The sequence below is a fragment of the Seriola lalandi genome, unplaced genomic scaffold, assembly GCF_002814215.2.
Source record: "Seriola lalandi dorsalis isolate HSWRI2012SDOR001 ecotype SW California unplaced genomic scaffold, Sedor1 jcf7180002054915, whole genome shotgun sequence".
Taxonomy (NCBI): Eukaryota; Metazoa; Chordata; class Actinopteri; order Carangiformes; family Carangidae; genus Seriola; species Seriola lalandi.
This window is the reverse complement of record NW_019525467.1, coordinates 336,956-362,673: the sequence shown is the minus strand read 5'-3', so window position 1 is coordinate 362,673 and position 25,718 is coordinate 336,956. Positions and strand designations below refer to the sequence as shown.

Genomic DNA, 25,718 nt, shown 5'->3' with positions numbered 1-25,718 from the left:
TAAACAAACAGCAGCTTTAACCGGTTTATGGGAAGTAATGACTTATGAGCAATCACACTGCGTTTATTAAAGACATATTTGAAGCCGTGGCTATGACGTGGGAGAGTGGGTGTAAGATTAACACCACTGGGTGAGATGGGGTTGTTGAGTGTATCGTAGGTGGTTATTGATGGGAAGTCCAAATCCAGTTGTTATTGTAACATCTGCCTGGGTGATTCCAGACAGATAGTCAGACAGACAATGACCGCGGAGCAGGCTGGCTGCTCAGCCGAGGCTGTGTAAACTATCCGCTCGGCTCTGAAATCTGCATCACCCTGCCCATACTGCCTAACATCAGCCACCTGCTTCGGCTCAAAACGCTGACACTCCCAGTGTCTGCCTCCATCATTTTGTTTATTTTCTTAGTTCTGCTCGCTTTCTCCTCTCTTTCCTTTTGACCTGTTATTCAAGTGTCCACAGCAGTTTCAGATGAAATCCTCAGAGTGCCTCCAGTTGTCTTCTCATAAACAGGAGGGAGCAGCTGGCTGTGTCAGTGTCAGTGTCAGCGTCAGCATCAGCATTGCACGGCTGCCTCCGCTTACCCAAACTGTTTTCGTGTCTGAAACCAAGCATCCAGCATCAGTTGTCCTTTCTCATTAACTTAACTATTTAGGCTAATTGGCGAGTTCTGCAGCCACAGTGAGCGGGAAGGGTTCCTGGGCTGCTTTTAGTGTGGCCCGTCCAAAGTGGTTAATTAGAGGTGTTGGGAAAGCCTGGTACTCAGCCGTCTCAAGTCCCCAGAGTGGGAGATCCCCAGTGATCCAGGTAATAGACCTGGAAGCAGCATGGCACCCACTAACGCCCTGTAATGCAATACCCACTTCTAAGGCTTCTGCTCTCCAGCTCCCACTGGACAGCCCAGTAGCCGACAACGCCATAATACCTAATGAAGAAGCCTGACACATTAACTTTTAGAGCGGGGCTTTACCTTGCCAAAACTCTCTCTGGCTTTACGGCTAATTCAGTCATAAGTAATTGTGACCATGTGTAGGCACAAATAAAAATCCTGTGAATTTATAGTTTGTTATAAAAACCCTGCTTCTCCTTGCCTTGCTCTTCTAGACTGTCCTTTTATGGTGCCACTTTTGCCTTTGTACTTTCACTGCGACTTGATATTTTTTGATTATATCTCACACATGTTCTTCAGCAAAACTGGAGGAGGTGCTTTTCTGTTTAAGTTTGCTCCCTCATTGATGTAACTTGACTAAATGTGTCCCGGCTCTGTGTGTGTGCGCCGCGTTTCCCAGTCGTTTGCGTCACGATGATGGGTTATGACAACGTGTGTTGATTAGTCTGGTTGTTTGGGTCAAACCAGATGATTCCCAGGCTACTTAGACTCACTGGGGCTTTAGGCGGTCTGTCAAGCTCATCATCTATCATCTGCTTCCACAGCTGGGGAAGTGACTAAGTGATTTTTACCCAGCCACTCATTACAGAAATGAACTTTTTATTCATCATTCTTTCCTCCGTTTGCTTCTGTCAGTGTTTGAATAATTGCACTGACGGAAGGTATGAAGAGTAATGACAAACAATATGAAGCAATTTTCCGTGGGTTTGTAAAGTAATTAACAATAATAATATTAGTTGAAATTTGATCGGACTGTATGGTATGGTAAATCAATTTAGCATATAATAATTAGTCGGTTTAAACCATATTAACTGAAGTGCATACAGCTTTTAAATTTCAAATACACTCATAACTATGAATTCATTTGTTTTCTGTTTTTTTGTTTGTTTGTTTTTTTTCTAGATTATCAAGCTGCTGGATGGGAAGCGTTCACAAGCAGTTGGCATCCTCATATCGAGCCTGCATCTGGAGATGAAGGACATTCACCAAGGTAGAAAATATTTTCTGATCTTTTCCAGAAGCTTTTGCACATTACAGTATGATATCATTTTGATCCCTCTCAAGGAAGGAGCTCTTATTTAGTTTGTACAGTAATAAACTGAATTTACAGTCCCATTTAACAATAAATTGAGGATGACTCCTGATGAAATGCAGATGGAGTTATTTTAGGGAAGAGATAGTGTGGAGAGCCCTGCAGTGGACAATAATTTCCCACCAGTTGACAGCTACTAATTTGTAGCCAGAGACACTTTTTTTTTTTTTTTTGATTAATTTGTGTTGCAAGTGGAACATGGATGATTTTTCCAGTTACCACAGTGGGAAAGAAAATCTTTATTTTTCAAAATGGTGGGATTAAAACAGCCTTTCACTTTTTCTGTCAGGCTGCTCAAAGTCCCTCAGGCACTGGTTAAAATCAAATTGCCATCCTCTTCATATGAAGAGCTGTTGGTAGCTCTGTGGAAAATATTGTGTGTGTGTGTGTGTGTGTGTGTGTGTGTGTGTGTGTGTGTGTGTGTGTGTGTGTGTGTGTGTGTGTGTCGAAGTGGCTGTATGTCTGTGTAAACACATAATGTGTGTATTGGGGACAGCGTAGATGGGCCAGGAATTGGTCCTGTCCTGGGACTGTGGCGGAGAGCGCCTGCCGCCTGCTAGTCTGAGCATGCGGCCAGCAGATCTGTTTATTGTAGCCAGTGACGGTTTCCACAAGCCTAATGGGACTGACACCCCACTAATGATCTAAGCATGTACAAAACCACCTTCTGCAGTTAGCAGACACTGCCCTACCACATAAAACCACCTCAAACACAAGCCAAACAGCACACAGCACCAGGACACCCATTCTGTTTAGACTTTTTTTTCTTCTCTTGATTGTCAGTTTGTAGAGGTGGTTTGGTGAAAAGGCCTGATCACACCCAGCGTGAGGCTGCTTCCTTGTGCCTTAATGGGAGGTGAATGTGAAATGGACAACTTGAATTTGACAATGAAGGACAGCACCTTAATAAGCACTTCTAAGGATTCTAGTCCCTTGCCTCGCCTGCTTGCCTCCCCTTCGTTGCCAAATTAAAAGGACATGGGACATGTAATGTAATTAGAGCTACTAGGGAGGGAGAGAGAGCGGGAAGGAGGGGAGCAGAGAAGGCAGCACTCTGGTTAAGGGAGAGAGGGGGTCAGCTGCACCCGCCGGAGTGACTGGGGGGGACCTCAAGGGCCACCATGGTTCAAGGGCAAAGGGAGGCTCTCCCCCACACACCACCTCACCACACGCACACAAACACACATACACATGTTCACACACACCACACACGCCCTTCCACACCAAAGCCGATGAGTGAAAAGTGGAAGGAGAGGGTGTAAGGCGGTTGGCAGGCAGGCTTTGATCTGTCGGTGTGGAGAGATATCCGGCTCCCCTCGGATCAGAGTGCTCCTGTGCACAGTGGAGCAGGCCCCCCTTTGGTGTGTGATTGACGGCTGCATGGCTGAGGGACTGAATAATCCACTCTAATAAGATGTAGGAAATGGACCTCCAGCGTTCTCTGTGATCCAGACATTGGGACCACATTGACAGCTTCTCTGCAACAAGAACAGCTGGGAACCAGAATGCAAAGTATTACCTTGTTAGCCGGGAGCAATGAGATTGAAAAGACTAGTGCGGTGTTGTTGTTCAAATTGTTACATTTGCCTGTGCGATACATGATACTTGTAGTGCTGATACCGAAAACTGCATTTTTTGTGTGTTTGTTTGTTTTTTTACCTGAAACTTTTTCTAAATTCTAGTGTTTACACCATGAATTTTTTCTAAATAAAAAAAAAAAAAAATTGTCTCAAGCCTCCTTGGGATCCTAAAAAAATAAGCAAATGAACGAAAAAAAATTAACAAAATCATGATCTGGGCGGCACGGTGGTGCAGTAGTTACTCACAGCAAGAAGGTTTTGGGTTCGAACCCGGGGTCTGGGGGTTCTCTCCTGGTACTCCTGCTTCCTCCCCCAATCCAATTAGGTTAATTGGCAATCCTAAAATGCCCATAGTTATGAATGGTTGTTTTGTCTCTATATTTCAGCCCTGTGATACACTGGCTCCATATCCAGTCCACCCACGACGCTTTAAGAATAAGCTAATAGCTAATGGATGGATGGATTTAACTTAACATGATAAGAGAAACAATAAAGCAAGAAGGAAGCAATAACACCTTCTTCAGCAAAAATTTAATTATTTAACTTTAATTCATAAGAAATCTTTTTATTCTTATTTACTACAGTCTTACTTGGTCTGGTATGACCACTAGTTATAGTGGCTAATGTTAGCAAACAATAGCTACTTACTGTGTAGCTGACCTTGTAACACCAGTTTTCCCATTTACCATCATCACATAATTGTCACTTGTGGCTATAGTGGTTTGCTATTTAGCAAGTTAGCCAGTTTCATGTCAATGTACATGTTATGAAGCTAATGTATTGTCAGTGTTAGCAAGCTTAAATCTTGATTTTGCTGTGCATGTGACTGTTGTCAGTAAGTGACTTTGACCATTCTCTACTCGTGCTACTGTTACACTACATTTTACCCTTTACTGTCATGTGGTGGCTGTTATTTAGCAAAAGTTAAATTTTCAGTTGTCAGTTTATTAGGTACGCCTAGCTAAAATGTGTGGTTGTCACTGCATCAGTTCTTCTTGGTTTTGGGATCCTGAAATTGGTGATAGTGATGGTTTGTCACATTGAGTGACTGGTTTAAGAACAGTAGGTAGCATGCAGCCCTGCTCGGCTGACACCAGCCAGGCAACTGTCAGCTGATCCAGGAGCACTGGAGCCACCAACCCCCTCCATCGTATTCTCCTCCCCTCCTCCCTCACTAAGCTGTAAACCTGTGACACCTCTCAGACACAGAACAGGAGTCACTTTCTCTCTTCGTGGTGTCCTCTGCATTCTGCCCTCCAAGCGCACTTTGGTTTTTAGTGTTTGAGTAAAGCTAAACAAACATGCAGCCTGTAGGTGAAAGTGTCTAAATCATGATCTCTGCCAGCATTTATATACCCTTCTCTCTCTCTCTCTCTCTCTCTCTCTCTCTCTTTCTTTCACTCTCTCCTCCTGCGTTCTCTGTTTCTCACTCTGCTCACCTCTCTATAAAAATAATTACAGTCGGCTGTGATGGTTCTAAATGTGGTCAGAGCGGTTAAGCAATTTTAAGCTTTCTGTTTTGAGCCACAGTTCATCTGCTTTCTTCAGGGGGAAGGAGAGGCATGTTTCACCCATCTTGGTCTGAAACCCAGTCTGCCCCACATATCTCTGCCCCCACAGCCTGGCCACACTTCCAGCTTCACCACCTCAAGCTAATATTCTAAATTAGTTGTATAATTCTACATGGTAATTAACTGATGTGTTTTGGTTTTTGGTGCAGGTCCTGCGCAGAAGCAAGTAGCCCCTTGATTTTTTTTGTCAAATATTTTCTGGTTTGGCCACTACTATTTAATTCTGCTACAATATATAATATGTCTTACATACAGTTTACCACAAATATAATGTTCTATTAGCCAGTGTTTAACAAAATTACAGGGCATGAGTACTGTCATGACTTTACATCCCCAAGACAGGAAAACAAGTTTGTTCTTCAAGTACTGGCAGCACTTGAAAGGCAGCATGCTTTGGCCAAGATCTTATCCATTTATAAGACTGACTGTTTATAATGAAGATCTTTACTGTTCCAGCGGTTCTTACTGTGGATAACTCTGTGGTGGACTTGGAGACCATTGAGGCTTTATATGAAAATGTAAGTATGAAGGAGAAGTCTGGGTGGCATTATAGTGAAAAAAGTAGTGAGGTGGATGAGGCTTTAAAGAAAGGAGATAAAAGCTTTGATTGCTAATGAGTGTGTGGATTTTTATCAGTGCAAATCATTTTTGTTATTTAGCATCTAGATTTCTACTGTGTGTCATTATTTTACTGAACATATTTACCTGTCAGCCTTGATTGTGGACTGTGTGTTGTGACTCTTGACAGAGGGCAACCACTGACGAGATGGACAAGATAATGAGACATTATGAGAAGTCCAAAGAAGATGAAATCAAACTGTTGGACAAACCTGAACAGTAAGATCACTTCCACCATGAGTTCCAACATTTTATGTTCCTGTGTTGTATATATTAGAGAAATTAAGGTGAGATGAATTGAGTTTAGTTCTGTCTGTATTGATGTGCATGATATTGCAACTGTTAAGTTAGCTAAATTAAATGAATTAGCATCGGTTTCTCAGATTTCACAGAACACATTTGGTCATATTTGTGCAATACAAAATATATATAATCATTAGTAATTAATTATTGAATGAATTATTGGTCAAACAAATTAAACCATAAACATACAGTTTATGTTATATACTGAATATTATGGAAGAGGCCAACTCAAATCAACATCTATATTCTTAATATAATCTTCCACAACTGTACGTGGGCAAACATATACTTTAATGAACATCAGTAGTTCCTGTCAGGGTTAAGTAGTCCGGGCCGGTTAACGAGGCCTGGACTCAGCGGTGCCGCTCAGCCTGGCCTTCCTATTTCCATGTTTGACCAGAGCTGTCACTAAGGCTGCCTGAGTCATCCCTACTCAGTGTCTACCTCCATCAGCAGGGCCTAATCACACAGGATGTTACCGCTCCGCTCCCCTCCGACACGGCACTGTTTACACAAGTCATCCTGCATCAGGCCAGAGCTACCTTTGATCAGTCTCTGTGCGCCGCTCGCCGCTTTCCCTCCACCCCGACCCCGTGGACCTCTCAAACCCAGCCGAGCAGCGCCGCTCATGACTATCAGCTGCCGCTGCCTGCCTGTGAGCACCAACACTGACTCAGCCGGCCTGCGTGGGGACGCTCGGCCTGCCAAGGCCCTGAAATAGTTCTTCCTGTTAGACATTTTGTTTAATTCTGTCATAACACATCACACCCCATCCTCCTCCCTGCGCTCATCCTCCCCTTTTGTTTTCCAGGTTTCTCTATGAGCTGTCCCAGATTCCTGATTTTGCTGGCCGGGCCCACTGCATCATCTTCCAGTCAGTGTTTCTCGATACTATCTCCTCCATCCGTCGCAAGGTGGAGATTATCTCCAATGTCAGCAAAGTAAGAACATCACATCAACTAACTGCTCCTGAAAAGTGTCATTAAGTTACGTGAAGGTTAACTCACTCAATGCCTGTGTGTGTGTGTGTGTGTGTGTGTGTGTGTGTGTGTGTCTGTGTGTGTGTGTGTCTGTGTGTGTGTCAGGAGCTGCTAGAATGCGACAGATTGCGGGATATAATGGGTCTCGTTCTGGCCTTTGGGAATTATATGAATGGAGGGAACAGGACAAGAGGTCAAGCTGATGGCTTTGGACTGGAGATCCTCCCCAAACTAAAGGATGTCAAGAGCAGGGTAACACATCTTATAACTTTACACTTAAAATCTTACCAAATTGGCGTAATTTCCTGTTAATATTAGCTAAGTAAACTCACACAATGACAGTGATATATGGGTGGATAACGTCAGTTATTTCTTCCTCAGGACAATCGTATCAATCTGGTGGATTATGTGGTTTTATACTACCTACGTAACTTTGACGAGGTAAAGTAATGCCAAACAAAAGAACAAAATGGTAGACTCTTCAAACGTCTGCCTCTCAACACATTCACATTTTATGTTTCAGCATGCCGGTACAGAGAAGAGTGTGTTCCCTTTGCCAGAGCCCCAGGATTTGTTCCAGGCTGCTCAGGTTAAGTTTGAAGACATCACCAAGGACATCAGGAAGCTGAAGAGAGATCTAACTGGTAGGACATAACCTGCTGTATGAGGGTATTTCTTTGCTCAGGTCATTTTAATTTCATTGTGAATCAGTCAGTGTAATTGTAGACATTGCTGTCTTTCACCAGAGCGGTTTAAATGTAAATGTACATCCTGTGCACTCTTACTACCCTGAGCAGAGCGGGTTGTGGGTGTGTTCAGAACCTTGGTTTGGCCTGAGGCAGTATTTCCTAGTTTCCAGACATTGTATCTTAACATCCATGTCGTCGTAACACCGCAACGACGAAGCATCTTCATTTCTTTACCCAAAAAAGCAAATTCCAGCTCATTGAGGAAAGATCAGAGTGACAACTGGCTGATAAACACACTTTTGGTGTTCTGTTCTGAAGTGCTCTGAAGTGTCGCGGGCGCCGAGCCACTCGGTAACGCAACAATCCAGCCAGTCAGTCTTGGCCAGGGCCATGCGGAGGTTAAAGGCGATGCCCCCCAGTGCCCCTGGTGTCTGTGGTTATTTAAATCAACCAATAATACGGCATATGAAAGCAATTAGATATGCTCCAAAGCTCTCCCCTACGTTTTTTAGATCGCTGTTAAAGCCCTCTCTTCTCTGACCCGGGGGAAAAATACAAAGAGTCTACTAAAGTACCCAGACCCACCTCAAGCTGTCACTCATTTATTAGGAAAAATGGAAGACCTGAAGACAATAAATGCAACATAAGGGCCCTCGTATTTGATCTCTGCTGCAGCACAGTCTGGCACAGTAGTCCTCGGGGGTATTAGCATCACAGGGCGAGCGTTGGATTCTGGATGTTTGGTGAGTTCCACCTATGACTCCCGCCATTTTTATCCTCTCCAGCCGCCAGGAATAAATATTTATGCCTGGCTATTATAAACCAGCCTAAAGAGAGCAACTGGTCTTAATTATAACGCTAACACAGATCGCTTCCATCCACATTGTGTCTGACACAGAGAAGCTAACACTGAATCACACTTTGAATTGACTGAGGCAAGCGAGGCCGTCTGCCCCTCACCTGATCCTGAGGTGGCGACTGCAGCTCTTGGCTGTGTCTTGCCCTCCAGCCTCGGGTCAAAGGTCAGGAGACTTGGTGCTGGCAGTCAGAAATTCATCTCTCCTAGCTTCACCCCCCACTCCTCCTGACGGGATTTCTCTATGTGGATTCATGGGTGCTTCTAACATACAAATCGGTGTACTGCATTTTTAATTCACACTCACGAGCGCAAACGAAATGACTGTCTGCACTTTCCTGCATGCGTGTGTGCGCGCAGCGTCAAGTCAACAGTGATGCTCAGGAGCGGGTCCCCAGCCGCTTGGCTGCCCTCTCCTTCACTGGCTTGTGCAGAAACTTGATCCTCTTTTGATGGGGCTTCCTGTTTGGGGAGAGGGTGATGACCTCTCTCTGTGCTCTCTGAGAGGGATGAGTGGGAGGCCACGGGGACTTAAACCTACTGTAGGACTCTCAGCTCCCATAAAGACTTATAGTATATTCCACTCTGTGTATGTCTCAGATCATGTATAGTGGTGCAGTTAGTTTTGGAAACCAGCACCCAAACCAAAGATTATCTTTATCTTTGAAATCCTGTACAACTTTGGCTTCATCACGAGGACTTGCTTATCATACTTGAAGTTGCATTTCCAGATCAGTGCTTTAAGACCAGTGAGGACCTACATAAAGACCCCTTTAACTGCCACATAATTGGGCCTGACAGAGAGGCAGGGACGCTACCGAATGAAATAGGATCAAATAAAAAGAAACAGTCAGAGCTCATTTGCTGCTCAGGGGAGTTTAGTGTTTCACAGAAGACCTGGCCCAGGTTAGGCATTCATCACCGTGGCAAATCAGACAGTGTCCTGATTTTAAATGGCCTTTAATGTCAGGTTCAGGCAGGGCCTTTACCCTGAGGTCTGTTTTATGACGGAGGCTAAGCTTGAAGGGCCATGTGTGAAGTCAGCGGGCTGAAGCACTGTCACTGCCCGTCTGACTAAACAAGACAAAAATAATGTTAACTTTGGCTGCAAATGATGAAAGGTCGGAAAGTTCGCCTCTTAATTTTGATCACGATCTGTCGATATTCTTTGATTTTGATGCATTCAAACTAAACAAGGGTAATGCTTCACCTCATATTCTAAATTCTGCCTATTGTCTCTGCCTGTCAGCACTTTATTCTCCAGCAAAGATTGAGGAGAAGTTTTTGAGTCTGATGGAATATGGTTTGATTTATGAGGAGTGGAAAGTGGAGGGAAGGTCTTACCTTTTCCTGCTGAGGTAGTCTCCTGGCTGGCCTCACAGAGCAGAATTAGTAGACTTCATCCCAACAGAGAGGAGGGCTGCACGTCTGACAGTCTGCTGGGACTGGAGATAATTGGGGGATCAGTGAGAGAATTCACTTTCCAGGTATAAATAACTATAATATGCCTTGGCGGGAGCACTGTACTGGTTTAACCTCTGATGAAATATAAAATATATTGTAAAAATGTTGTTTACCTCGGGGATTCAGAGAGGTTCACTGGATAATTTGACCTACAGGAATTGGTTGCCGGCTGATTGCAGTTCAGCAGACAGTTGATCTTTAGCAAAAAGAAAAAAAGGAATCACCTGTGTACACTTTGTTTCTCTGTCTCTTCCTCCCTGTAGTTGCTGTCATTTCTTTGCTCCCTCAGCGTTTATGCTTCATCGTGAACTTGGCCTCATGGCCACATTTATGAGACAGAAACATTAATCAAACAGCCAGTTCTCTCATTTTGTGGTGTTCCACAGGTTCCCCATCCACTGTTCAAGCATCTTCTCCAATCCTCACACACAGTTGTGTATTGTTTTGGTGTGCTGAGATTTCCTGGTAGCTGCAGGGGGGGCTCTCGTTCACTGCAGTACATAATGACATGAAAGTCTCCCATTTTGCAAACCACACTGCGTAAATCCTGGTTCTCATGTTTGTTTTTCTTCCCGTTTACTCCACCACCAACATCGCCCCCTCATATTATGCAAAGGCCGGTCGACTCTCTCCCATTCACATGTGATGTCTTCTGTGTTCCCTCAGAGATATAAGATAGATAGATAGATAGATAGATAGATAGATAGATAGATAGATAGATAGATAGATAGATAGATAGAGCGAGCTCCTATCAATCAATCATGTCCAATTAATGCCCATCAAGACACTGCTTTAACAAGTGATTTACAGCCATACACAAATGATCTTTTTTCAATCATTTGAATAATGTCTCTTTAGCGCCCCACTTCTAAAGGTGCTGAGTCCACTGCCTGTAATCTCATCTGTTTTACCCTTGTAGTAATAGTGGAAGGCCATTAGTGATCAGAGCTCTGTCTCCCATCATTATCCTGTCTGTCTGTGTTGGGAAACTAGTCCCCTGTGGCTGCATGACTGGACAGAGTGTCTGATGGTGCAAACTGTGCCACCAGCAGCTCAGAGTCACGGCATTGTAGCTAATCTTGCCGTAAAATGAACAATCAGGTTTGTGTTTCCCCCTTGCTGATCACAAATAGCAAAGCCACTACATGATATCCTGTTATACCGAAATTACTGGTCAGAATTGTTCCCATGACAAAACGCATGACAAGCTATTTTAACAGTTAACAAATAGGGGTGATAAAGTTTGTATTATTAGATATTTGTAGTAAAAATAATAGTAAAAAAAAAATGTATAACAGCATATGACTTACTGCATAGTTAAAAATGTTTATTATAGGTATCTGTAATTTGTTACCTGAAAAGTCAATTTGTGTATATGTATTTTAGAATGGTAATTTATTTCTTATATTTTATTACTAATTGTAGTATAAGTCCTTAATGCATTGTTCAGGTCTGATTAGTCAAAATATAAATTCTGATGATGAGTAAGACAAAACCATGATTGACTTCCATTCAGTCTCTGATTGAAGATAGATATATGTTTTGTTACAGTTTATTAATTATATGATGACTATTCGTACTATATCTGCATTTCAGATATTATTATTATTTAATTTTTTCTTTTAGTTTAAATTATTTGATTCAACAACTTCTTTATTGACACAAATTATAATGCAATTACAGTATTTACTGTGGTAACAAAGGTTGTTCAATGCAGCAGATAGAATGGAGTTTCAGATATCCGTAACAGAGTTATAGCTGATTCAGTTTCTATCTAAGATTACGGTTCTAAGAAATCAGAGGGCCTCTTGAGATATACATAGACTGATGATGATTTTGACTTGCATTTTTACGTAAATGTGACTAAGCCTGTGAAAGGAATTCTACGTCAGAATTACACTCTTGTTACTTACACTCAAATTTTAAGGAATACACAAAACAGAAAATAAAAAAAACATTGAAATATTAATACACAATTACTTTAATACAAACATTTAGTAAAAACTTCTACAAAAATTTTCCGAAAGTGATATACTTAAGAATACTTTTAAATACTTTAAATGGATGGCAATGTAAACATAATAGAGCAACAACTTTCTCTTTAGCTGAATCTGATTTCGCTTGGTTTGACCCATCAAAATTTATGGGGCTGTTTGTGCGAAGGATACTAAACCATTTTAACATTCACTGCTCCATTAACACATTTTGGTTTCATTTGTGGCAAAAAAAAACAAAAAAAAAAACATTAAATTTCTCTAGCCAAGGTCCTTAAGTTTTAAGGCCTTGCATCTAGCCCGATACAGGAGAATCCTACTTCTGAATGCACTGCTCTAAAAAATGTATTATCACTCCAAGACAATGTCTCAAACCGGAGCTTTTAGTTTTTATTCTTTACAGCTGCTGTGTTTTTGTGGGCTTCCTCCTTGCGGCCTTTGCTGTCTGGACCACATTTGGAAGAGAGCCGCCTCTAAATTGTAGACTCGCTGTTTTAAACACTGTTTTAATGGGTCCTTTTGAGTTGGGGGGATTTCTGGTAAGGAAACATGGTTTCTCCAAACAGGATATTTTGGTTGTCATGTTTGTATGGTTGCTGATTTCTGTTTTTTATTTTGATAAGTGCTGGTTCTCACTATCCTTCAATTTAGAAAGTGTCCTGGAATCCAGACTGTGAGGCTGTATGCAGTTATTCCTCACTTTTAATGCTCAGGCCTCGTGTTTCCTGATTTATTAAGACATCCAATAAATAAAAGATGCCATAGAGTGATTTTACCGAGCTGCAGGTGCAGCGACTCCACATGCAAACATGTGAGAGCCAAACCCAGATCTAAAAGCAGCGACGCAGTGAAGTGAGACAGCGGCCAGACCTGTTAATGCTCTTGTTGTGATGCAGAACAATTTAGCTATGCAGTCATAAGCAAGTTAAGGTTTTTATTGCAGCCATTAATGACTTACAGGTTGGAGGAATGTGGCAAACTTCTTTCACCAGGCGTCTGTGTGTAGAGTAACGCAGGCTTACAGTTGCAGAGGAAATGGGGAAGGTTCGGCTGGAACACGTTCAGTTACGCCTGTTTTCCCTGAGCTCGTGTGAGTTGGGTCATTTGGCACCGCAAAGTAAAACCAATCCACAAACAGCAAATACATCTGCTGCACTCACATCTACCGACGGCGCTGAATACACTGCAATACAACACAACGTTATTGTCCGCTGTAGTTGACATTCGGACATATTGTGGACGGGGGGGCATTTAAAAGTATTATTGATATGTAAACCATGGGATGCTCTGCACCAAGGGGGAAAAAGAGGAACTACATAACCAAATACAAAGGAAATGTCATGTTAACATTCCAATTGAAAGCGCACAGTGTTTACACTTTAACTGAAACTTCCTTTTTTAGCCCTTGTGTTAAAACCACTTTTGTCTCCTCCAATTGCTGTCCTCATTTTTTATTCATTTAAGTAGCAGAGTGTGTCCCACATCATGTCTCAATACACTTTAAAAAAGAAAGGAGAGAATTACAGAAAGAGAAGATAACAACAATATAGAATATATCAAATAAAATCTGTTTTTTTTTTTTTGAATGAGATAATAAAGTTACATATTTTATCCTTTTTTTATTGTAATGATCATTTCTCACATTTTTAAAACAGGTCACGCTTGTTTCAATTGATCGTGTCTCACTTATTTCACTTAATTTTATTTTACTTTTCTTAGTTTTTAATTATATCCTTAAATGACTTTTACATTTTTCTTCCCACTTCAAATCGTTCATTCCCACTTTGTTTCTGCCTTTCGGGTCATTTATCACAACTCTCCTCTCTTCCAGCTTGTGAGAAGGATGTGCACAAGGTCTGTGCTAACTCGTCAGAGGAACACCTCCAGCCCTTCCAGGAGAAGATGGAGGGATTTATCTCAGCAGGTGAGTGAAGCTTAGATTTTTCTCTTTTTTTTCCCATAGCCATACTGTAGACGAATGTTGGTTCGAAATATGTGTCAATTTTGTTCTTATACAATCAGCAAAATATTCTCCTAAAAGATGCAAAGATCTGCTGTGAATTTAGACAAATAAATGTTCTTTTAATTGTGTAGCTATCATCAAGTTGATGAAACATTTTACATAATATTTTTTGGAAAAAAATCTTCATGCAAAAATCTTCATGCACAATTGACGTACAAGTGCAGAGCAAGAACTATGCAATCATGGATAGTGACACACACTCATGTCCTCATTGCCAGGTGGCGATGATAGATGTTTGCCCTCTGTCCTGCTTAGAAGCTGACCTGACTCATGTAAAGTTGTTAAGAAAGTTCTTAGTGACTTCAAAGATGAAACATTCAGGTGGACAGCTGAGGAGATGGTCATGAAACCGAGATTACAGAACTAGAAAAGCCCCGTTTTCACCCAGACACACAGCGTGGGACCTTTTAAAAAGAGGAAGGAATAATTACGTTGTTTTTTCTTTTTTTGTTGTTGTTTTTTTTTTTGCTATGTCAGCCAATCATCTGGGTGGTGCAGGATCTGTTTCTTAGTGTGTGTATATATATGTGTGTGTGTGTGTGTGTGTGTGTGTGTGTGCGCGCGTGCGTGCATGCGTGCGTGTGTGTGTGTGTAGTCTTGTGTTCTTGCTGCGAGAGGGCGTCTCAGTGCGCTGTAAGACAGCATGAGGACAGGAGTCTACAGGCCTGTAGAAGGGATCACATTGCCTCTAACATGGTTCTCATGTACTCTCGGCTGCCATAAAGCTGGCGGGACATCTCTGGCTGCGGCCTTGTAAAGAGAGGCCGGCCTCAGTGGATCAGGTCTGGGGACCACCGGGACGGGAGCACAGCCTCCCCGACACACTCTGATCATCTCGCCGTCTGTCCCATGATCTGACCCAGACACAAGTCATCTAATTTTCTTCCTTCCCACCCCATATTTTAGTTGTAGAAGCTGCCACTTAACTCGTAACATTATGCTAAAATATCCTCAATTTGTGCCTTCTTACTGGAAAGTCTACACACTGCACTTTGGGGTGAAGAGATTTCTTAGAAATGAACAGACGAAGAAGAAATGAGGGCAAACAGAATCCCACCACATCTGAGTCCTTTTCAACCTTCATCACTTTTTAAACACAACTACAATGGTAGCTTCACTATTGAAAGTGACTGTGTACACATTTCCATGAGTTACGGCTCACGTATCATTAAAGTGATGGTCCATGCTGCCTATTAGACACCCATCTGCTTATTTCACCAAAGTTTTATTATACACAGACCTTCTTTTGTATTTGAGTGAATACCATTAAGACGTCTTAAGTTTGCCACAGAGGGCTCCATCTCTTTCTCCTGCTGTCACATCACCAGATCCAGTTGTGCATTAAAAAAAAAAATAGAAGTCTGCAGGGTAGAGCAGACACGTCATCAGATCTCCAAAGGCTGAAATAAAGCGAATTAGCTGCCCTCGATATTCAGTGTTAAACCAAAGCCAAAACACACTGGATGCTCACTGAACTCTACCACCCAACAACAGTGAACCCAACAGCAGTGAGCACGGCTCGAAGGTACATGCCAGAGTTTATGATCCATTCTGTGTTCTCCACGTGCCATACACACATCTACACAAGTGGATCACTGCCTGTTTTAAATCCCAGCATCACCAACGCACATGTTAAATATAAACTATTGTTACTGTTCTTGATAAACACATCTGGACGGGTGTTTTTCAGTGCAACAGGTTGGAGGATGATATGAGTTTCTCGCAGTTACTTGTCTTTTGCCTTTTGTTGATTTTGACACTCGGTTGCTGGTCAAAATACCCGCACATTTGTTGGTGCCAATTTTGAAATTTGCGTGTGGCCCAAAAACATGGTCCATGGTCCGTTTCGCTCCTTGCATTGCGTTTGTTCTGTTTTACTGAATATCCAGTGTGTAGATATTAAACACAGAGAATATGACTATTTGTTTTTGTGCTGCAGCCTCTGGACATGAAATCAAAAGGTCAGTGTAGGTCAAAGTCTAGAAACCTCTGAAATGTTAAAGGGTCAGTTATCCAAATTACCAAAAAATAAAAATAAAAAATCTCACTTTCAGTCATTTAAAACCATCCAAATAGTTTTGGTCTTATTTGTTCAGATTTGTATCAGCCTTTGACATTTCTGCTCAAAACAATGGAGGTGAATGGAATCTGTGGTATTCAAAACCCTAAGAATTAAATTAAAAACAAATAAAAAAAATTAAAACAGCAACATTTCTTTCCAGTAAGTGTTGCATTTAGTCTGGATAATGCAGGAACTGCAGTGTTCAGAGGGACTATTTTCTCAGTTCTAATGAAAATTGAGGTCTTTGATCCAGAGTAATTATGACAGTGATTTACAGATAGACATTTGTGGTCAAACCATAAATTGCCTTTTTCTTTTTTCTTCTTTTTTTTTTAAATGGACAGGTAATCCAACAAAATAAAATTTGAAGACCTTTGGCTCTGTTGGTAATTTCCACTATTTAATGATATTTTGTAAAAAAAAAAAAAAAAAAAAAAAGGTTAATTATCAATGAAAATAACCATTAGTTGCAGTCCTAAAAAATACACCCTGTTGTAGAAAGATTTACTACAGATGTAGATGTAATTTGTCAACATTGTGAGCACCACAAAGAAATTTCCACTATATTCAGACAACAGCAGACATCTCCAAGGCAAACCATAATATCTGCATGAATAAACATCACTGTGTAATCTGGACAAACCATCTCTTTATGTCTTTTTATGTAGTGAAAGACGAATGTTTTTACATAGTGTCAAGTCAAGAGCCCCTATCATGCAACAAGTTGCTGTCATTAAATGTTAGTGAAACAATAGATCTTTTCTATACAACAGTCTCACCAGGAGATTGTAGCCATATGTTTCTGTCCATGTCTGCAGTACAATCCCTAAAAAGATGATTGTCAGTGCATCCAGTCTGTGCTGGGATTATGTACTCTTGAAATGGAAATGCGGCGTGACATTGTTGTAGTTAGTTTATGCGCCCTGACTACTGTACTTCTGAGTGCAAAATATTTCCTTTGAGCTGTGACCAGTGTCGCACAATATCTGAAAGCTTTGAAAACCACTGTGGCTGCCACTGGCTACAAAATGCCATTGGTTTGCAAAGGCACATCTTGAACTTTAACTTTCCAGCGGAATACTTGTAAACCTTTCCTTCATGAACAGAATTGTCGAGCTGCGGCCCGTGCTTTGGGAGGAGCGGTGTGTAATCATCGTTCATGATGATTCCATGACTTCAAAAGGCAAAAACAAAGCAACAGTTCTCACATCAAAGAGCGGCTGAGGCTCTTAAACTCTGACTCATCAGTGAATGAGTGAATTTCTCACCCAGGTACATGCTCAGGAGGGCTGACCACAGATACATGTGTTTGACACATGATTTTAGATATCGAAAATTAACTGTTAGGAAATAGTGTGGAGGAATGCAGCATCAGAAGCCTTGGAAAACTGTGCTTCGTCCTCATACCCGAGGATCAAAGAATAACAGAGAATGAACAGATAGAGACAGAACTTTGCAGTGAGAGTTGTGTTTCTGAGTGGCACTGACCCATAACCCAGGCTGCAGAGAGGCTCGCAGCAGGGCCTGCAGGTGAACCTGAACGCCCCGCACTCTCTCTTAAACTTGCCTGTGTGATCTCTCCCGGATCTAACAGGGGACATCTCAGAAAGCCATTGAACCCTTCTGTTAGGCCTCGTCTCGTCATTGTTTCTGCTCCTCTTCCAAGCCAAGTCCTACGTACGCTTTGGAATTCACCCCCCCCCCCTTTTTTTTTTCTTTCTTTTTTTTTTGAGTGTTGTATTAAGTTTGAAAATTTTACATAGTTAGTCTGACTTTTTGGAATGTGGTTTTGTATTTCCAGTTCAATTTGTTTCTCTCATTCAAAAGTGTAAGGTTTCATGAAAAAGAAAAAAAAAGAAGCTGTTCCTGATCTGACTGCAGTAGTTTCAACATCTAATCAAGCACCTTTTTGTTTCCTGTGTTAATAGGAGCTCTTTGAAACCTCTGGGGATACTCTTACGGGCACATTTTCCGTGTTGAATACACGCCATGACTAATTGAAAACAAATTCCTGCTTTTAATCTCAGCTTGTGTAAAAAATCATGTGTATCATGACATCCTTTTTGTTGCCAGTGAGTCACAACCCAATAACCAAACTTCCACTTGTTCCGATGGCTGAATTACGTAGCCCATGTAAAAATTTGCAGATGGCTGCTGTCCAAGGAACCTGTTTTTGATGATGTCTTAGAGATTTGTCTGTATCCTAAATACAAGTGGTGCAGGGAGATGGAAAAGGATGCTTTATGGAAATCCTCAGCATCCCTCTTAGATCGCTCTCCGTCTCTTTGTTATCTGGCTGCTAGGTAAAGCAGCGGTTTGGAAAAGTGTGTCAGAGTTTTAAAGCCCTAATTTATTGTCCCTCTCAGCATGCACGTCTCATAACTTTCTAGTTAGCGACTACTGGTTTCATGTTTACACAGGGAGTGGAGGAAGAGAAACTTCACACATCCTCTCACTCTGGGGCACTCTCTCTTTCTCTCTCCCTCTCTCTCCCTCTCCTTAAGCGTCTTGGCTCCAGTGCCACCTCTGCACAGTCGCACCAGAGGGGTACATCAGGCGCCAGCCTGACCCCCACTGAGACTAACGCCATTGGTCACGGCCCCTCTCCTCTTCCCCCCTCGTCCCTCTATCCCAGACATGGCCACCACCCCCTTCATTAGGTTTACCTCATACATGTAAAAAAACTTCCCCTTGCCCACATACATGTAAAAAAAAAAAAAGAAGTAAAAGTAAAAAGGGTAGTTGGTCGGAGGCTTAAGCTCACCTTCTCCCAGAAGACCCCCAAACCTGCCTTTGAACAATTTTTTGGAGACTCCCCCCTCTTAAATCTTCAAGTAGGAAAGGTCCCCCATCATTGTAAAAAGGATGAATCTGGAAAAATGCAATAAATCTGAGATCACAGGCACTCTCTGGCCCTAGATAAATTCTTGCACCTCGGCCTGGCCCGCCGCACACATCTGCCTTGCATTTAGACACTTTTACATGGCAGGAGTCCACAGGAGCCTCCAGTTCCCAAGCCTCTCTGTTCAACCCTGCGCCCCTGCTTCAGCTCTGCTCAGAACATGCACATGTATGTCGACACACACATATAAACACACACCTCCGCAAACAGACCACCGCTCCCCGCCCCGAGCCCAGGCGTCACCGGCTCACACTCTCATGCGTCAACACACAGAAGCATGTCAAACTTTACAATGTGCTTAACTGTCACTTGGATAACATGCTCACTGTGTCAGTGACATCTCAACCCAGAGCCCTTCTTCTTCTCTCCTCACTTGACAACTCTAAAAACGGCTGACAAACACAGCGCCCCCCTCTGGACTCCACCGGTGACCTGGGATCAGTTTTCAGTAGCTGTCATCTGAAACATTCGGTTATCTATGTCACCAAAAGCCCCATAATACGTCCCATAATCCATCTTAATCTGACATTTTCTCTTTTTTACAGCTCAAAAGGATCACTCCGCTGAAGAGGACCGGCTCGGTTCGGCACAGAAACGGTAGGAGACCAACTTTAACAAACCCACGTCGAGACGCATTTAAAATTCTGAATGAAATATCGTGTTTGGACAGAAAATATTTGTGGATTTCATCCTTCAACGAGGGAATTTTGCCAAGTGTTATGGATTGCAAACGTCACATTGCAGTGTTGCGTTATTTGGCATGCTTCACATAGATAACATGGCTGGTATCTGACAGCGCTAATGTTTGCCATTTGTATAGTTGTATACAGTTATTAGTAGCAGCTGTTTAAGTTTCTGGTAAGATGTAGGGGCTTCTCAGTATCATGGTTTTACTGCTTTGGTGAAACAGTCCAACTCTGACTGGAAAGGTATGGGAGGAAGTGATTTACTCAGAAAGATTTAACACAGTTTTATATATGCACAAGGAGATATTTTGAGTATTAAATGCATCTGTGCTAATGTCTACGTCTTTTGTAATTTTGTCTAAAGACAAATATAAAAGATACAAATCCTTAACAGAAACGGCAGCGACTTTCCACACACCACAGTAATGTGTAGCATACTGTATTTTAAGCCTGAACACCCTGTGCTTCCTCCCCTGCAGTTCCTATCATTCTTATCTGCCATGTTTTGTGCAGGAGACTCCCGAGAGTTTTCTGAGAGGTATCTGATTTATAGGCATAAGACACACTGGCAGCCGCTGAGCTCGCTGTCCGAGGGAAATCATATCTGGAACATTTCATATTGGAAAAAGATGGTGGTGCAGACAAACAAAGCAAATAGATTATTTTTGCCTTGTTTGGATAGAGAGCAGGATTGTTTGCTTTATACCGTAACTCTGCCACTTCCAAAATAAATCACGAACGCACGTAAAGGAGAAAGTGAAAGACGCCGGTCGCAAGAAAATGGAAACTATAAACAATTAGGAAGTTCATTGCTTTGGACAACACTATAACTCAGCGAGATGGTTCCAAACTGTTTCTGTTTCATGTTGCTGTTTTTAAGCCAAGCACCTCGCACTCTCTGTCCTGGTCCGTCACCCCCGCCCTCACCTATCCCACTGGACGTGTCTGTGTGTGCGCGTGTGTGGGTATGTGTGAGTGTGAGTGACACCACTGTAATGAAGGCGTTGAACTTGGAGGGGGATATTGATCAAAAGGGCCCCGCAGCTGACAGCACCTTTGCCTTTTAATGAAGTTTTCCTTTAATTTCATCTAAAGACAGGGGCTGGCTGACTGGCGCTAGGTAGAGCAGGAGGAAAGAAGGGTGGGGGGCTCTTTCTCAGGTTCCCACAGAGCCACCTCATAAAAGTGACACGCCGTTGATGAATATGGGCGTCAGCGGGCTCACCGGGCCCTGGGTGGGCTCTCACATCTGCGCTGGATGAGGGATCCTCATACAAACACACAACAGCAGCAGCAGTGGCAACAGTATTATGGCTGTGTGTTAATAAAGGAAATAGACAGCACATCCCGCGTGCTGCCTAAGACCTCGGCCTCATGAAGAGTCAGTGAGTTTAGACGCCTGTGAGTCGAAGTTAACCAGCAGTTAGTGGGGCAGGGTGAGTATGAATCAACATCAGGATATGGACAAGAATAACAGCTGGGTATTGAACCTCAGCACTTTTTGGTTTCTAAAATGTTTCGATAGCACAGAGTATTGACAACTGTCAAACAGGGCTGCAACTATTCTATTGATGAATCTGCTGATTATTTTCTCAGTTAATCGTAAAAAATTTGATAAAATAGTGACGAATGTCAATGACAGTTTCACACAAAAGAATTTAACTTGGAAAATTAATTTTTCCGTCAACCAACTTATTGATAAATTGTGTGAAGGGTGATCATCATTGGCTGATGATAAAGTGTGTGTGTGTGTGTGTGTGTGTGTGTGTGTGTGTGTGTGTGTGTGTGTGTGTTCGTGAGCTCTACCATCAAGTACCAAAAGTTGAAAGTAACTCCTTATTGAAATAATTGTGAATTTGGGCTTCATTAATAAAATGGACTGGACTCAGAAATTTGCTGATATAAACTGGACTTACTTTATTCAGGCAAAGTTGTGTCGCTGTTTGTTTTATTTTTAAAAAGTACGCTGCTTTGAGTGACAGGTTGTTTTAGGGCATGCTTACCACAAACCGGCATGCACCGAAGTCTGGGCTCCACACCTGCCCCACATTTTTGGATTAGCCGGGAGTAAGGGGCGGAATCAGGCACTGCCAAGATAGCGACGGCAGAGCAGCCCACTCTCAGCTTCAAAATCACTCCTCGGAAACCTATGAGTGACGCCATGGAGGCTATGTCCATCTTTATATACATTCTATGCTCTAGACCCCTTATTCCAGTATTGATACATATTAAATATATATGTCAAATGTGTGTGAAATCACTTATAAAATATTTCAATCGCTCTTAGTGCAGTGACCTTATGCATGACAAGAGGAATGTTTCACACATGGAAAACAACAACTTAAAAAGCTCATTTTTAATCATGGTTTGCCTCCAATTGTTCATTTGGACAACTGTACTGTACACCGACTGTATGGCGTGACATTTTAACTGTAAACGCCAGCATCATTCTAATGAGAAAGAAAACTCCATCAAGTTCATTTCTGTTTTTTCCCTTTTTGTAAAACATTATCTGGGGCTCCGGGCATGACGAGCACCCAAGCCTTTTCCTCAACATGCAGTCCTAATTTGTCTGCTTCATGTTCGGGTTCCACTGAGGTTTTCTGGTTCTGTCCTCAGTTCCGTCTCATTAAGTTCTCTTCTCCCACATCATGCTCAATTTCATTTGGCCCAGCTGCCTCCACTACAGTCACCGTGCAGTTATGGTTTCATAGATGCTAGCTGGTATATCATTCTTCTCTGGCATTAAATGACAGCAATGGCACAAAAGGGCTTGGTGCCTCCGCGGACTCAGCCGACAACATGCAGTTTACTTCTGTAATCTTTTTACTGGGGAAACAAAGGAATGCAGAGTTGCTTGTCCAAATATTTCCCTGATTCTCACGGCTGCTCATGGTTTTGTAATGGGTCTTTTTTTATAGCTGTCAGTGAGGAATGCTGGCTGTGGGTGCCGCAGTAAACCCTCTCACGGCAATGGCATCATAGCGTGGATTACAGAAGTGTAGGGGGGTTTGTGTTTGTGCATGTGTGCACGAGTGTAATTGTTCTGCGCTCGCAAACGAACTCGGTTCCGCTTGATTTTGTTTATGTTTTCTAGGTAAACTCGCATGTGTGAGTGTGTTTGCATCTGTTTTGAGTGAAGCGTTGTGTATCTGCTTGTTGCATATGCTCAGGAGGCTAAAAGGAAAAGCTTGTTGCTTGATTTGTGCATGCTTTGACATAATGACCCAGGGTCAGGAGAGGAGCTGATGGAGAAGAGATCCTGTTCATCATGCCAGACAAGGCCGGCTGCAACAAAGCTACCTGCGACGGCTCGTCTGTTTGGTCAATCTAAGCCTCTGATTTCTTCTGTAGTGTACAGGATGATCTACAGCGCTCTCCTTTTCTTTTTTCTTTTTTTGAGCATCCCAGCGAAATGACGCATCCTTGGGAAATGGGAAGCAGAATCCCTTTTTTTTCTCTCTCTCTCCCCCCAGCTTTTAGCAGGCCGTCTGGGCAGCATATTGCACCATTTCACACAACATCAGCATGTCTTAGATTAGCGTCGCAAAAAGCCACCTAGCATCTGGAGGTCAGAGCCTATCTGGGTGTCAATGGGACAGGGAGCATCCCTTGAATCATAGCCCCCTTTTATCAACCCTTTGACAGGCACGGCTAGAAAATGTCTTTCATGTTTAGGTTAGGGAGGGAATCTGAAGCAGCAGGCCGCTTTTCATGCCTTGTGTGTGCTGCTGAGAGCCTCGCAAAGAGTTCAGGTTTGGTTACAATTGAATTAGGCCTACAACAGTGCAGCAATCTGGCCCAGTGAACAGAAAACAGAATATCCAGAATCTGTTTATTCACACAGAGCTGATGTTTCACGATGTTTTTTTTGTTTGTTTTTTTTTGATTGTGTGCACAGCTGTCTGAGTGAGTTCACATGTGCATTTATCTTATCATATTCATATCTTTGATTGTCTGCCAGTAAATACGTTCCTGGAGCTGTAGGTGTGAGTTCACAGTGGTGGTGTGTGTATATGTGTGTGTCTTTGTGTGTTTGCGTGTTGCTGTGTCTGGAGGAGCGAGCAGCCTGGTCTTGGCTTGTCTCCGTCTCCTCTGGCAGTCTTCCCCCTGCAGGCTGTGGAGGTCAATGTGATAATGGAGCCACTGCTACTGGCTCTCCCCCGTCGCCCAGCAGGGTGGACACTCTGCTTCCAGCTCTGTTTCTGGCCTCTTGGTCTCACTCTCCATCCATCCATCATTTTGTGTGTGTGTGTGCTGTGCCTGTATTTTGTCTGTGTTTCTTGTTTACAGCTTTTCAATCTAGAGTAGTCCACTGAAACATGCTATTAACTTACAGTATCTCTGATATTATTTTTATATGTGATAAGACAGCACTATTTATGCATTGTTTCTTTTTTTTCCCCTACAGTTTCCAGGACATGGTGAGCTACTTTGGTTCTAAGCCAAAAGCCGGGGAGAAAGAAGTGGCCCCGAGTCACGTCTTTATGCTCTGGTACGAGTTTTGCAATGACTTCAAGAACACCTGGATACGACAAAACAAGAACATCTCCAAGGAGAGGTGAGTTGGATTCTGGTGAGATTGCTCTGTTTTTCTCTTACTCTGTCCGGCGAGGGTCATGAAAACCCGACTGGTATCTTCGGTAAAAGCCTGACATGTCAGAAGCTGGTTTCATTTGATTGGATGACGTCCGTCATTACAGTGGTAACAGCGAGTGTGGTTGAACATTGCAGTTACCTGCTAAACAAAAGCCGGTGTATCTGTTTACAGTGCAGACATATGCCAAAGGAGAAGTTGTGTAACAAAGAAGTCTGTCAATAATAAAAGCCCCCCCCCCCCCATTCTTTACCAGTTAAAGGCTTTTAATGTGAAGCAGCAGTTGTAGGAAGTGCTCTTTTGCATTAGCAGTAACTTCATTCATCATCAGGAGAGTGAACAGAAACCTGAAAGAGGCTGACATCAGAGATGAAATTAAAAACAAGGCTGCATTACATACATGTATTGTTTCATGTGAGGGTGGTTGGAATCCAGGGTGTCACCGTAAAATAATGTACGGAGAGGTAATTACACAACGTAAACACATCGAGTGGCTATTCGCTGAAAACGTGCTATCTACAGATAATACGGAAACTGTGTTTGATTACATGAAAATTGTAAGTTCTGTACCCTCAATGTCTGGCAGAAAGATTTGTGTGAGGTACTTTTTCCCGGTCCGTGGATTCACCGCTGCAAAACACTAACTTTGCTAATAAAGTAAGGCTTTACCATCTCATCCTCGAGTTAGACTTCTCGTCTCATGTCGCCTTTGGATGGATGGTTAACACCTCTGGACATCAGGTCAAATTAGCGGTAATTGCGCGAGGGTGATGCTCAGATGCTGGGGTGTAATTAGAGTAAAGGGGGGGGGGCATCAAAGAGGAGGCAAGCGAGAGTAGCCTGAATTTATGATGTTTTCCTCTGACCTGAGGTGGAGGTGGGGGGGCATTCCACTGAGGGACGGCAGACCCTCCTGGCGGCTCCCTGGCTTTACTAGCGAGTGGACGGGAGCCTGTGGTCATTTAAAGGCTACGCGTTATGGGAAAACTGATAAACACTGTCATGATGCTGGACGTTGCTGGAGAGCTGCACGTGCAGAGCCTGCATGAGACTGAGGCAGTGAAAGAAGCCGGCGATGATGTCCAGCCGAGCTTCGTGGTCATTTTGTTGTTATGTGTTAAGTACTCTGAAGTAGTCGTATCGCGAATCTGCGCTCACACTTGAACTGAGCCTCCGTGTCAGGAGTTAATGTTCTCCCCGTCCTGCCACAGATCCATGTGCTCTCTCTTAATTGTTTACTAGGTAATCGTGTCCCACATTACTCACAGCTGACTGTGCTTATGTACAATTAACTTTATTTTAAATACTGTTTGTGCACTCATAAAAGCCAAGTGTTTTTTAAAGGCTGCCTCATTATCTCATCAACCCACTGTCATTCTCTACTGCTTCCCACTTATGGGGCTTTCACTGACCG

The 25,718-nt window shown here is 42.7% G+C and overlaps 1 protein-coding gene across 1 annotated transcript in view; it reads left to right on the top strand.

Annotated features, from left to right (window-relative positions):
- The window catches only part of LOC111673250 (formin-like), a 38,913-nt gene that overhangs the window by 12,616 nt on the left and 579 nt on the right, over nt 1-25,718 (top strand). Inside the window, exons 7-16 of the mRNA XM_087169789.1 lie at nt 1,790-1,877; nt 5,587-5,648; nt 5,879-5,967; nt 6,863-6,992; nt 7,137-7,283; nt 7,413-7,472; nt 7,555-7,675; nt 13,866-13,958; nt 19,567-19,618; nt 24,119-24,268. Coding sequence (XP_087025915.1) covers nt 1,790-1,877; nt 5,587-5,648; nt 5,879-5,967; nt 6,863-6,992; nt 7,137-7,283; nt 7,413-7,472; nt 7,555-7,675; nt 13,866-13,958; nt 19,567-19,618; nt 24,119-24,268 — 992 coding nt within the window. The remainder of the gene's footprint in view (nt 1-1,789; nt 1,878-5,586; nt 5,649-5,878; nt 5,968-6,862; nt 6,993-7,136; nt 7,284-7,412; nt 7,473-7,554; nt 7,676-13,865; nt 13,959-19,566; nt 19,619-24,118; nt 24,269-25,718) is intronic.